Below are 13532 nucleotides of genomic sequence, written 5' to 3' on the forward strand. Positions count from 1 at the left end.
GGGGTGGGGGGGATCCAGGGCCGGTTCTAGGCCATTTGGTGCCCTAGGCGAGCACCGATCTTTCTTTTTTGGTGTCATACATCTGATTGAGAACCTGATCTAGTACCATGTACGGTATATATACAGAGTGCCCATTACATGTAAAGTTTAATGCTTTATTTAGCTTAATAATGTAATTCTGTGGGCCTTGGTGCCCCCCAGGACATTTGCGGCCCTAGGCGACCGCCTATAGTCTGGCTCTATACCTAGCGCCGGCCCCGGGGGATCCACTGCTGTGGCCCAACAATCTCCCTCAAATTTCCATACAGCATAAAAAAGGGATAAAAGGCTTGCATACCTGTAATAGACATCTGCTGTGAAGAAATAGGTTTTCCCATATTCCCGCAAATGAACAGCAGCGTCAATTTTCTTCACAGTTGCTGGAAACCCGTAATCGTAGATGGAGCCGCTGTAACGCTTCATCCCATAGGTTTGAACCATCCAGTATTTCACACCTGAAACAAAGTCAGATTGTGTCAGTAGTCCTGTGTTTGCGCTGCCGTGCATGTGCCTACAGTATACTGTGACTGTGGGCAGCTGTGGCCTAGTGGTTAGGGAGGTGGTCGTAAAGTCAGAGGGTTGCAGGTTCAAATCCCACCCTTACCTATCCACCTGTATCCATGGCTGAAGTACCCTTGGGCATGGCACCTATCCCCACATTACTCCAGGGACCTTGACCGATAACTTGTAATGAAATGTAAGTCGCTTTGCATAGAAAGCGTCAGGTAAGTGTAATGTAATGTAATGAAACCCACAACACAGATGATAATACATACACTATACTGGACAAGGATGGATTACTGCAGTGGTTCTCAACTGGAACAGTCTTGGGACCCACCATTTTCCACTCTCATTCGGTCGCGACCCAATTTTTTTTAGCGTTCAAGTCAATTCAATGCAATTCTCAAAATGTAACCAAGACTCGGATGACTGGTTGCACGTTATCTATCTCGCATAAACATTCAGATTGTATGTATGACAACAGATGACACAGAGTTCACTAGCCTATCAAAATAAAAGTTGTAAATTGTTGCAGGAAAAGTTGGATTTTTTTTTTTTTTTTAGAATTACGTTTTTTTTTTACACCAAGGCTCCGCGACCCACCCATGACCCCTCCGCGACCCACTTCTAGGTCGCGACCTACCAGTTGAGAAACATCAGATTAGTTATGGGCAAATTAAGTTTTGTTGAAGCTCTGAACCATTTAGGGCACATTGGGTATTTATCAATGTGAAGTGTCCTTGCTAGTGTGAGTAACGTCCATTTGCGCCCGGTTTATCCAATTAAATACACTTAGAAATAGTTATTAGCTACTCTTTTGTGAAATCTGTGAAAAATGGGCATTATTCGTCCTTTGGCTAGGACACTTCACTTTGAGAAATACCTATTCTTTCAAAAATTGGCTTAGTACTTGAAGTTTGAGAGTAACAGGGCCCTCTCCTGGTGAAAAGCCATGATTGCAATCAAATGAGCCCTATTTGACAAGATGAGATAATATCCCTCATTATCTGTGACAAGTGTGTGGATACATATTTTTGAACACTAACTGACATTTGACATTTACTGATGTCGGCGTAGAAGACTTTTTTTATTAGGGGGCGATCATCATAAAATGTTCCCACACGTCAGAACATTCTCTTCTCCTTGTTGTGTTAATAAATTATGATGATGTTGTCTACTAGTCTATCAAAAAAATTGGCACGTGATGAGTCACTTGTATGAAATGTCTACGCTGTGACCTGATAGTACAGATCGGCTATGGGCCAAACGCATGAATGCGCCTGCTGGTCCGTGTGGCAGTGCAAAACACTGCAGTTGCTTTTGGAAAACTTATAACAGTTTATTGTTTCATACGTAGTATCACGTAATATCACGTACAAGTATTTTTGGGGCTTTTCAGCATTTATTATCACAGGACAGTACGGAGTAGACAGGAAACAATTGGGAGAGAGAGACGGGGCAGGGCTGGGAAATGACTCCAGCCGGACTCGAACCGGGGTCGCCGTGGGCATGCAAGCCCAAATGTGGGGGGTTAGCGCACTGCGCCACAGCACCCCCCCCCACTGTTGATGGTTTGAAAGAAACACGTTCCGGTGCGCTGTGCCGGACTGCCATCACTAGCCTACTGCACGGGCCTACTGGGCCTAGGCCCAGGGGCCCAAGAGCCAAGGAGGCCCTCAAGCCCAAACATTTGGGTCCCACTTAAATATTGGTCTATATTTGTGTTCTCATATTGCACTTTATTAACAACAGCAAAGGCCCTCTAACACCCTCTACAAACACCCACATCTTTTGAAACCTTGCAATTCTATGGATTTGATGGTAAGGACTCAATCCTAAAAAAACAAACAAACAAAAACGCCTCATGCCAAAATATGCATGGTGTCCCTTTAATTACCAAACTTAACCAGTGCAAGGGGGAGCAGTGGCTCAATGATTCAAGACGGCATAACATTATACCGGCGACCCGGGTTCGATTGTGACCCAAGGTCCTTTGCCGAATCCCCACCACACACACACACACACACACACACACACACACACACACACACACACACACACACACACACACACACACACACACACACACACACACACACACACACACACACACACACACAATCACACTCATCTCCTGTCACACTCTCACACTGTCCTATCCAAAACAAAGGCATAAAAGGTCAAAAAATATATTTAAAAACTTTACCAGTGAAAATGAAGAGTGTGTCAGGCGTGTTGGGGGTGCTGTAAGCAGCGTCCACAGGGGAAGTGATGCCAGGGAGGGAGGCTCTGATGAGGCTGCCCCTCACTCTTCCCCAGGTCATCATCCATGACGTTCTGAACCACATGTAGCTAGTGCAAAGACAGAAAGAGTATACATCTAGTTTAATGGCTGAGAAGAAAAGACCACCCGTCCATCTATCTATAGCAGGAACAAAACACAGGGCCAAGGCCAACCCCAAAAATCACTGGACAATCTACTGGTATACAGGGTCATACTGGCATTCTATTCTGCTAAAATGCAGATGGAAAATCATTTGTCAAATAAAAAAATGTACATCAACACGGTTGATTATGACATCGTTTTATTTAGCTAGAATCACCCAGTTGATGGACGCATTTTATATTGATAACCACATGATGCACTTTAACTTTTAATTTGCCTCAGAATCTGATGGAAAAGCCCTATATACCTGCCCTTGAAGAAAAGAATCTCATTCCCACTTCTAGCTGCAGCATCAATGGAGAAGTTGGGATGACACTTATTGGGAACTGATGGTGTATCTGGTTTCCTGATGCGTTTTCCTACACCATACCCATTATAGGAGTTAGCAATGTTATTTACTCTTTATGGTTACTAGGGGCATAGTGAGAACTCAGAACATGGTTAACTTACGGCCAGCAAAAACACCCCATAAGACATTATCAATTATTATCAATATTTGTAAATGCTTAGAATGGAGACTGTTGAAGTACAGTGCATTGTAACATCATATACAGTAGATTGCCAAGTGAACCATTATAATTAACCCCTTAGCACAGAGCCTATGTTATAACCTTACTGACACCAAACTTGTAATGACTATGTCTTAATCTGTTACTTAAGGCTCTTGGTAATGTCATAGCAATGATATAATGATGTAGGCCTATGATAATTGAGTATTTTCAGCAAATAGTGAATAGGCTGGCCGGTGACCCATCTGCACTAAGGGGTTATGTTCTTCCCTTTTTGCTGTCAGCATTGCCATAATATAAATTCTTACCGTAGAGTGTCTGAATGGCCAGAGTGTCATCCCTCGGCAGTCTGGGATTGGTTAAGGAGAGCTTTTTATATTTGGGATGCATTATGGCAGAGGGGTCTTTGGAGTGTGATAGGCCAAGGGAGTGCCCAAGTTCATGGGCAGCTACAGTGAAGAGATTATAGCCTGCAGAGGGAAGATCATCTGGTTACTACTTGGAAATAAAGCATCTCAGTCTGGTTATAATATGGATAACTTGACAGCATTTTAACATTTAAAAACAACCGGATCACACCGCACTCTTGATTAAAAGGTGACAAACATAAATAAAAACTATAAGTGTGCAGACATTTTTCTTTCTATTCGGCACAGCATTTTAACATTTAAAAACAAAGGCTTTTAGTATATGGAAATGCACAAGAGTTGTACTACATTTTCATTTGATATAATAGAGTTCAAATTGGCTGTATATGCCCCCTGGACCAAAACCAGTATGACACTTCTGGAGTACAAGGGTAGCGTGAGCAATGCAACTGCATGTTGAAATTGGCAAGCAAATCTTCAAATAATGCATCAGACATGTCTTGATCTACAGTAACTAGTGAAATAATGGGAGCTGAAAGTTAAAGTGAAAACCCCATTGAGAAACTCCTACTCCCATTGTCATTGTGACACAGCACTCCACAGCACACACTGCACACTGCACACAATGAAATTGCATTTATGCCTCACCCGTGCAAGGGGGCATTCCCCAGTGGAGCCCCTAAGTGATCAGTGTGGTGGGACGGTACCATGCTCAGGGTATCTCAGTCATGGAGGAGGATGGGGGAAAGCATTAGTTAATTACTCCCCCCACCAACCTGACAGATCGGGACGGGAATCGAACCGGCAACCTTTGGGCTACAAGTCGCAAGACGCACTAACTGCTTATCCATGACTCTGTTAGCTATTCTCAATTCAAATGGCTATTTCTAGACCTGGTTTACTGTATCCCATAGTCCAGATTTCATCGTCATCAAAGTGTATGTCTCCACCAATGTCATCGCCGGGCTCGAAAGCGTGAGCTAGCACTCCCCTGGGCCCGTCAAAGGGGAAGAAGTCTCCATGAACTGCACACAGAGAAGGAAGTACGTAAGTAAGTAAGTAAGTAAGTAAGCACATCTTATTTATAAAGCACATTTAAAAACAGTGCAAATTGACCAAAGTGCTGTACAGTGTCTTGGCTAGAACAATAATACAAATACGTACATAATGCATACATAAATAAATAAACAAACAATCAGTACACACACGGACACGGACACGGACACGGACACGGACACACACACACACACACACACACACACACACACACACACACACACACACACACACACACACACACACACACACACACACACACACACACACACACACACACACACACTACAATACAGTACCAAAATCATGATGATGATACGCAGACCCTCAAAGATAAACAAAAGATTGAGTACACACTAGGGCACTGTTTTTTTTATCAGTTTAAGACAGGTGTGTTTTTGCCCCCTTATGGGATATGTTTTAAACTGGAATTTTGAAATGACCTTTAAAAAACTACACTATTCTATTCTGTTCTGTTCTACTTTCTCTTGTACCACCAACACTACATCACTGGCGAAGAAGGCCCATCAGCGTCTCTACTTCCTGCGCAAACTAAAGAAGGCAAGTGCTACACCCTCCATCATGACAACATTCTACAGAGGAACCATAGAGAGCGTCGTGTCCAACTGCATCACAGTGTGGGGAGGAAGCTGCACGGAGAAAAACAGGAAGACACTCCAGCGTGTTGTGAACACAGCGAAGAAGATCATTGGAGTACCACTCCCCTCCCTGCAGGACATTTACACCACACGCCTCACCCGGAAAGCACTGATGATCATCAAAGACACAAGCCACCCTGCACACAAACTGTTCAGCCTCCTGCCCTCTGGAAAGAGGTACAGGCGCCTCCGTACCCGTACCACCAGGCTGGCGAGCAGCACAATGCACCAAGCGATCAAGATGCTGAACACTCAACCCACTCTCCCTCCACTGTCAGCCTCTAGCCAGCAAGGCCACTGACAACCCCCCCCCCCATCCCCCACCACCATATCTGCGACTGAACATTCCACCTGCACTACTATACTTGTGACTGAACTTTCAACCTGCACTAACTCAAAACATGCACACACACACACACACACACACACACACACACACACACACACACACACACACACACACACACACACACACACACACACACACACACATACACACACACACACACACTGCACTTTCTGCACTAAACCCAAACATACACACACTGACACACACTGACACACACACACACACACACACACACACACACACACAGACACACGAACACACACACAGACGCACACCGCACTTTCTACCTGCACTAAACACATACACACACACACACACATACACACACACACACCACACATATCACACACATATCACACACACACACACCACAAACACACACACACACACACACACACACACACACACACACACACACACACACACACACTGCTGCTGGTGTACTTGACAGACCTTTTTAATATTTATTTTTCTTCAAAATGCTACTATTACCATGTCAGAACGCTATAAAGGACTTTTTAGGAAAAGCACAAAAGCACAACAATACCTCTTAATGTATGTCCTCTACAAGTCTTCTGTTGTCCAGTCTTGCACTTTAAATGTCTGTATGAGCACTGTCTATGTCCATACTGTCTTAAGTCCATGTATAAGTACTGTCTATGTCTATACTGTCTATGTCCTTACCTAGATTTAGTCTATGTCTGTAGGGAAAGCAAGAAATGTAATTTCAAATTCTTTGTATGACCAGTGCATGTAAAGAAATTGACAATAAAACCTACTTGACTACTTGACTTGACTTGACTTTATTCTATTCTATTCTATTCTATTCTATTCTATTCTATTCTATTCTATTCTGCTCTGTTTTGTTCTGTGTCACATGCCTTCAGATTACTCAAACTGGCCTTTAGTTGAGAAAGAGATGTCGATGTCTGCTTGGCCGTGGTCCACTTTGACGAAGTTCAGATGTGCGGTGTCGCTCCACATTTTAGTAGCCATGTGTATGGAGCGCTCCACCTCCTCCCTCTGCAGGTCTGCGGTGTATTTTGCAATCCTGCAAATGAACCAACCAACCAGCCAACCACAGTCAAGCAAAACATGTGCAGACCTGAAGCCTTATGAGGGAGGACAGACTCCATAAATCAGTCGGATCTTTTTTTTACCCAAACTTAGAGGGAGTAAAAGTAAAATGCATATATAACACACTTTTAATTAAATACAGAACACATAATCCAGAATCATGATATAAGAAGGTAGGAGGCCTTGGTAAACTTTTGAAACGAATCAATCAATCAATATTATTTATATAGGGCCTAGCACATCATCATACATAGGCTAACTGTCATTCAGTGTGCTACACAGTAAAGAAAGAGAAGAGAGAAGAAAAAATATACGTGACTGACAGGCCAATGACCAGAAAAGGATGAAGAATCTTTGTCACAATACCTATTTACCTACTATTCCATAATGTTATACCTTTTCCTGACATGTAATTGAACGTCTAAATGATGGTGTGAGAAAGAGAAATAGGCTAAATAATTCTTCCATTCATTTAAAGAATGCCAATCATTCTTTTGGTGACAACAGCAACATCAACATATGATGCCACTCAATCTAGACCACGAAACAATCACAAAAGGTACCTACTGAAGCAAACACACCTGTATGTGACTGTATGGTTCTTCCACTTCGGTTTATTGGGATAAAAACTGAAGTTCTCCACGTCAGGTACTCCACACCAAGCCTCACTTGTGTTCGGGACAGTCTCTGAGATTACTCTCCTAGATTTTGCCCTCAGGGAAGACAAATTCTGCATTCCCTTCAACTTTATCTTTGGACTTTTCAAGGCTTTTGGTGTTCGTAGACCTCCGCTTATGGGCATGTTGTCGTATTTCCTTAAGTACACCTGTTTCATATACAGTACACTCAGTATTTAGATGAGGTCTTGCAAACATTCAAAAAAGTTAGAACATAAGAGAATGCTGATGGCCAAGCATTCATAATGATGCAAAAATGATACATGTAGTGTTACGATTACTATTACTATTACTATTACTATAACTATAACTATAACTATAACTATTACTAGTTATGGTATTAAACACTAGTATGCAGTACTATTACTAGTTTATATATTACTAGATATTCATCATTTTAAATAAAAGAATGACTGAACAGACACACCTCAGGAAAGTACACATCATGTAATGATGCATGAAAAGATAACTAGTGTTAGTATGCAGTACTAGTACTATGATATCCTTTTAAATGAAACCTAGTACGCAGTACTAGTACTAGAATGATATTAAACACAAGTATGCAGTTCTATTACAAGTTATGGTATCATTTTAAATACAAACTACTGTAGTATGCAGTACAATTAGCCTATAGTTATGGTATTAACACTAGTATGAAGTACTATTACTAGTTAAGGTATTATTATTTGAAATAAAAGCATGACTGAACAGACACACCTCCGCATAGTGCACGTCCTCCGTCCTCTCACTCACTGGCAGTGTCCATACGACGCTCACAAGAAGTACAAAGCACGTCAGCACGCTCATCCACTGCCCAAACTCTGCCATTATCCTCACTATATAGGCCTCCTCACTTGTCTTTTATAGACAGAAACCTGTGGTATTGGGTCACATGACTAACATGAAGGCTCAAAACACTTTGCACATTTAACCTGAAACCCACCTGAAGAGATTGTAACATCCCTGTGGTTATGCTGCCGTTGCTACATTTCAAAAGATGTGAAGTCACGTCTTGTTTACTTCAGTTTGGAATGCTAGAGGTTAATACTTTTATCTCGCATGCAACTTTTTTAAGCAACTTTTGTATCACATGTGAGAGGAATTTCATCATTGTCTGATAAAAAGGGCATTTGTTATTCATGCTGATGGCACCAAACATCTAGGCCAGCTGTGGCCTAAGCGTGGCGGATATTAGCTTGATTGTCATCGACTTTCAGATCTCTTCCAGACTTGGTCTGACCAAGAGCATACCATTGAACCTTTCCTAAACGGCATGATTGGCTCGCCTCCCTTGGTTTGCTACTGGTTGTTTGCTTCCCAACAAAGTGGTAGGATTTCATGATTTTTCGGGAGCTCAGAAACGATATTTGTATTGCTCCTGGCCTGACTAGGAGGGCGCGGCCTGGCTAGGCCGATATGGTCTTGGTATCATCAGACTCACTAGATACACTAGATGACAATGGCTTCCACTTGCGGAATGTGTATTATCAGGTGACTGTAATACATAGCAAAATAAAAAAAAATCCCTCAAGCCCTCTCAGTACACTTCGCAAAGACAACATATACTGTTGTGAAAAGCCACATTCTGCATTACACTACACTACATTCTGTTTGCATTACATCTCAGCTTTTTTGAAGTGTCAGCAGGACTACATAGGTTATTTTCCACTGCCGTTTTCTGGTAGGCCTACAGCTCGACACAGCCTGACTCGGTCGCCACTTCTTGCTTTTCGATTGGGCACAACACAGCTCAATCCTAAAGCAAAAAGGGGCGGACGAGTCGTGCTGTGTCGAGCTGTAGGCCTACCAGAAAACTGGCAGTGGAGAAGAGCCCCAAGTTTCTGGAAATTCAGGAAATGGAAAAAGTCACAGAGCACAGATCCATGGGATTGTATTGTTCAGACACAACTTCACGTTTATTGCATCACCAGACAACACTTATATTAACACCTTCATGGATGTTTAATGTATCCAAAAAATAAACTTTATCCTCCCATAGGAAGACGAACTGGAATTTCTCTGCATGTCATATGTCCACACAATCAACAGACAAATAAACTCCTTGAAATGTAATGCCAGAGAAATAGTTCCATTTTCAAATCGCAAAAATGACAGTGTATCTTTTTTGTGCAACATACAATACATTTTTGAGCGGTAGGCCTATATTCCAGTTTTTCCAATAAAGGCTTTGGCTAAAGATTGAAGGCTACTATTTTTCCAAGCACCCGAGCCAAGAGTTTGCCTTATCAGTTCCAACAATCTCCTGTGCTGTGTAGTTGTATTTGTGTACTTCTGCATCAGAGAAGAAATGGATGAGATCTGTAAGTAAACATAGTTTTTTGTTGGATTGATTAGTTTAGAGCAGTTCATTACATCAGAAATTGCAATACAGTATTTACACACTTTGTCTGCTTTAATAAATTCTAATATTTTGACTCTATTCCACTATCCATTTGAGCTTTAAGGTAACACTTTCTACGGTATAACCCTCCAATCTTAAAGTCATGAAGTCATGAAGACATCCCCATGTCCATTTTTGTATCTTCAAGTTACAGTGCATTGGTTATAATAAAGCCTTATCTAGGCCTAATGTACCTATCATTCCAGTCATGATTTAATACTTTTGAACAATTTCAACAAAAATGAAAGCATTATAACCATCTATGAATGTGCCCATATGTATTTGTATATATTTTATTTATCAATATCAGTTTCATTAAAAAAAACATTCATTCAACCACTCATCAAAAACTAACAGAGAGGCAAGGTCAAAAAATAACTTAATGACTCGCTGTGCATACCGTCCTTATAAACTGCAGCGTTCAGAGTCATGTTGATTCCAGGGAAATCCTTCTTGATTGATCTGGGGTAATGCTCCTCCATGGCTTTGCGATTCTCGTTATACCTACACAGAGTGAAAATGGAATTTGGCAGAAAGGAAAATTGGCCATTGAAAATAGCAAGTGGGTTATGGAGATCATTTCATTTATTTGACACCGGTCTCATATGTATGACGTAACAGTGTCATAATAGTGTCAAGTGTCATGTGTCATGTGTCATGACACAGTCAGGGTTGAGTCAGAAACATGATGTCAATGTCATAAACATTTTATGATTGAGGTTTTATGAAACTGTACAGCCTACTGCCACATTTGATATTTTCATGCAAAGACATTCAAAATGACAGACAATGGAGAAGACCCCACCCCTCCCCCTTTTATGTATGAAAAGTGCAATTTTCCCTGTTATAATGAATGCTTTGAATTTGATGGTGGTGGTAAGTATTCATGGAAAAGGTAACATTTGTGAATGGGCATCATGAATTCTGGAGATATACTACTGAAAATATTAAATATTTAAAATATTTAATATTTTTTTAAGTATCTACTGCTTTAGTTCTTACTTCCAGTACTTATCCCGTGTAAAGAAAAGAGTCTGCGAGGTGTTGCTGATGTGGACCGCGGCGTCGATCTGTTTGACCCAGGATGGAAAGCCGTAGCTCCTGATGGGCTTGGAGCGCCCCTTAACCACAGAACCTCTCATGGTCCAGACGCGAGTTCCTGGACAAGGACAGAAAAAAACACAGGTAACACTTTACAATAACTATCCAAAAAAGCTTAATAAACACTTTATTAAAATTTAATTATAATTAACATTTAACAAAGCATTTACAAATGTTTGTAAATGAGTAAGAACCAAACTACGACAGCACAGTGGAGTGGGAATCAACTTCTACTGTGTGAGTTTTATGTGGTTTCATGCCTTCTGGTCTTTGGAGGAGAAACTTCCAGGACCGATAAGACTGTGCTGTGTCTGTTGTGTTAATAGTATTTCTTGTCCATTTATAAACATTTGTAAACATTTTGTTGATAATTAGTTCATTACTTATAAAGTGTTTATAAAGCTTTTTTTTGGGTAGTTATTGTAAAGTGTTACCAAAACACATTTTAGACTACTAATTAAGACAGGGTATTAAGACCATGGGAAAGGACAAACACAAACACATGAGACTATTCATATTAGACTGTTAGACACGGCATTAGCCAGACTGCCACTTTTAGGACTGCATTTTAGAATATTCATTTGAACAGATTAGTGGTGTGGATCGGCACTGCCCTCACCATCCGATTCGATCACGATTCGGGAGGTAGTAGATCCAATTCGATTCGATTCTATTAGATCCAATCCGATCCGATTCGATCCGATTCAATTCTACAATGCATTGCAATGCATTACATTTCTACTGAACGCAAAGCAAATGTTTAATCAGCCATGATGAGGCAATACAAGTAGTAAGATACTGAGCAACAATTTATCAGTCTGTATCAGTCATGCAATGTTTTGAAGTGCTTTTATTTAATTTAGCATTCATTTGCTCCCGAAATATCCATGGAAGTAATTGAAACAAAAAATTGAAAAAAATTGCCGGATCGATTCTGGAACTTGCCGGATCGATTCTGGATCGTCCATGCCCTGCATCGATTCGGATCGCCAAATCGATCATTGTTGACACCACTAGAACAGATACTGTATCTCAAATGATGCACTTCAGTGTTCATGTTTCAGGGCTCATTGCGTATTAATTGCACACTGAAACATAGTGCCCGAAGTGCACAAGTGTACCATCTGAGACAGATTTTGGAAGACCATTGGAAAGGACAAACAAAAACACAATATGAGACCATTCATACGTATTAGACTATTAGACAGGGCATTAGCCAGGCTGCCTGCACTTAGTGCCTCTGTTCAATTCCAATTCTCACAAAGTGAAAGAAAGCAGCCGATGCATCAGGCTAGCTAGAGTCTAAGGATTTGAACATTTCCAGAGACAACAAAAGGTTGTCATCAATTAATGAACAGCTATTGATTGACATACAATGTTATCCTGACCCCCTTAGGTAAAGAGATCACTGAAAAACATTCATTCCTAAAGGTAGGACTGAGACAAGTGGCATCTTTCACTTCATCTTTGACGGGTGTATTGCTCAATGCTTAACTTTCAAGGAAATCCAATCAAGAATATCCTGACAATCTCACGTTAAGGAAAGGCAATGACTAAATAGGTCCAATTAGAAACCAGACTGATCAAGGCGTTTTTATAGTCCAGTAAAAGAAAGGTGCCCTTTAAAAAACAGCATTTTTTACACAGTGTGTACCATTAAACAGGTAGGCGGTTGATCTGTTTGGCAGAGAGTACGCTGCATTGATATTTGAGTCGATTGTTGGCATGAAGTTCTTGATAGGTCCATCTTTAATGCCATATCGGTCATCGTGCTTGATCCAGAGATGTCTGCATGAAAAAACATAGCCTGTAATTATAGGTTAACATACAGTAAGGAGAACATGAAGAAAATATTTACACATCATTCATAGAGGAGGTGTCCAACTCCATGGGCTGACCTTTTTAAGAACATTGTTAAGACATTGTTGAGTTTATCTGAAAAAGCATCCATACAAGTGCATGCCTCATGTTTGTCACATTTCTTTAGCATTTGCATTTGCATTTGTGGTTACAACACTACAGATATGTGGTTTCTCATCTGACCTATCTTTGCAGAAGACAAAATGCCATGGGATCTGTTACACAGCCTCAAAGGACACCTTGAGACCACATCCATGCAAGTGTTCGTCTTATTATTTTAATGGTTCATTAAAATGGTTCGAAAAGTCACATTAAATTAAGAGAAAAGTGAGCTTGGTGTACGGACTTTATTTTCAGCTTTCATTTGTGTGTACCATTCATTGTACCATTGTTTGTGTGTGTGTGTGTGTGTGTGTGTGTGTGTGTGTGTGTGTGTGTGTGTGTGTGTGTGTGTGTGTGTGTGTGTGTGTGTGTGTGTGTATGTGTAGT

General features: G+C 41.0%; 1 protein-coding gene across 1 annotated transcript in view; it reads right to left on the minus strand.

The window, feature by feature from the left end:
* LOC134453927 (uncharacterized) overlaps positions 1-13532 on the minus strand; it is a 34578-nt gene that overhangs the window by 11706 nt on the left and 9340 nt on the right. The window contains exons 7-17 of the mRNA XM_063204675.1: positions 12838-12971; positions 11085-11241; positions 10483-10586; positions 9892-10000; positions 8399-8453; positions 7664-7830; positions 6830-6978; positions 4766-4888; positions 3234-3345; positions 2747-2892; positions 338-494 (exon numbers count right to left, since the gene is read on the minus strand). Coding sequence (XP_063060745.1) covers positions 338-494; positions 2747-2892; positions 3234-3345; positions 4766-4888; positions 6830-6978; positions 7664-7830; positions 8399-8453; positions 9892-10000; positions 10483-10586; positions 11085-11241; positions 12838-12971 — 1413 coding nt within the window. The remainder of the gene's footprint in view (positions 1-337; positions 495-2746; positions 2893-3233; positions 3346-4765; positions 4889-6829; positions 6979-7663; positions 7831-8398; positions 8454-9891; positions 10001-10482; positions 10587-11084; positions 11242-12837; positions 12972-13532) is intronic.

Source organism: Engraulis encrasicolus, chromosome 8 (genome assembly GCF_034702125.1).
Source record: "Engraulis encrasicolus isolate BLACKSEA-1 chromosome 8, IST_EnEncr_1.0, whole genome shotgun sequence".
In the NCBI taxonomy this organism is placed as follows: domain Eukaryota; kingdom Metazoa; phylum Chordata; class Actinopteri; order Clupeiformes; family Engraulidae; genus Engraulis; species Engraulis encrasicolus.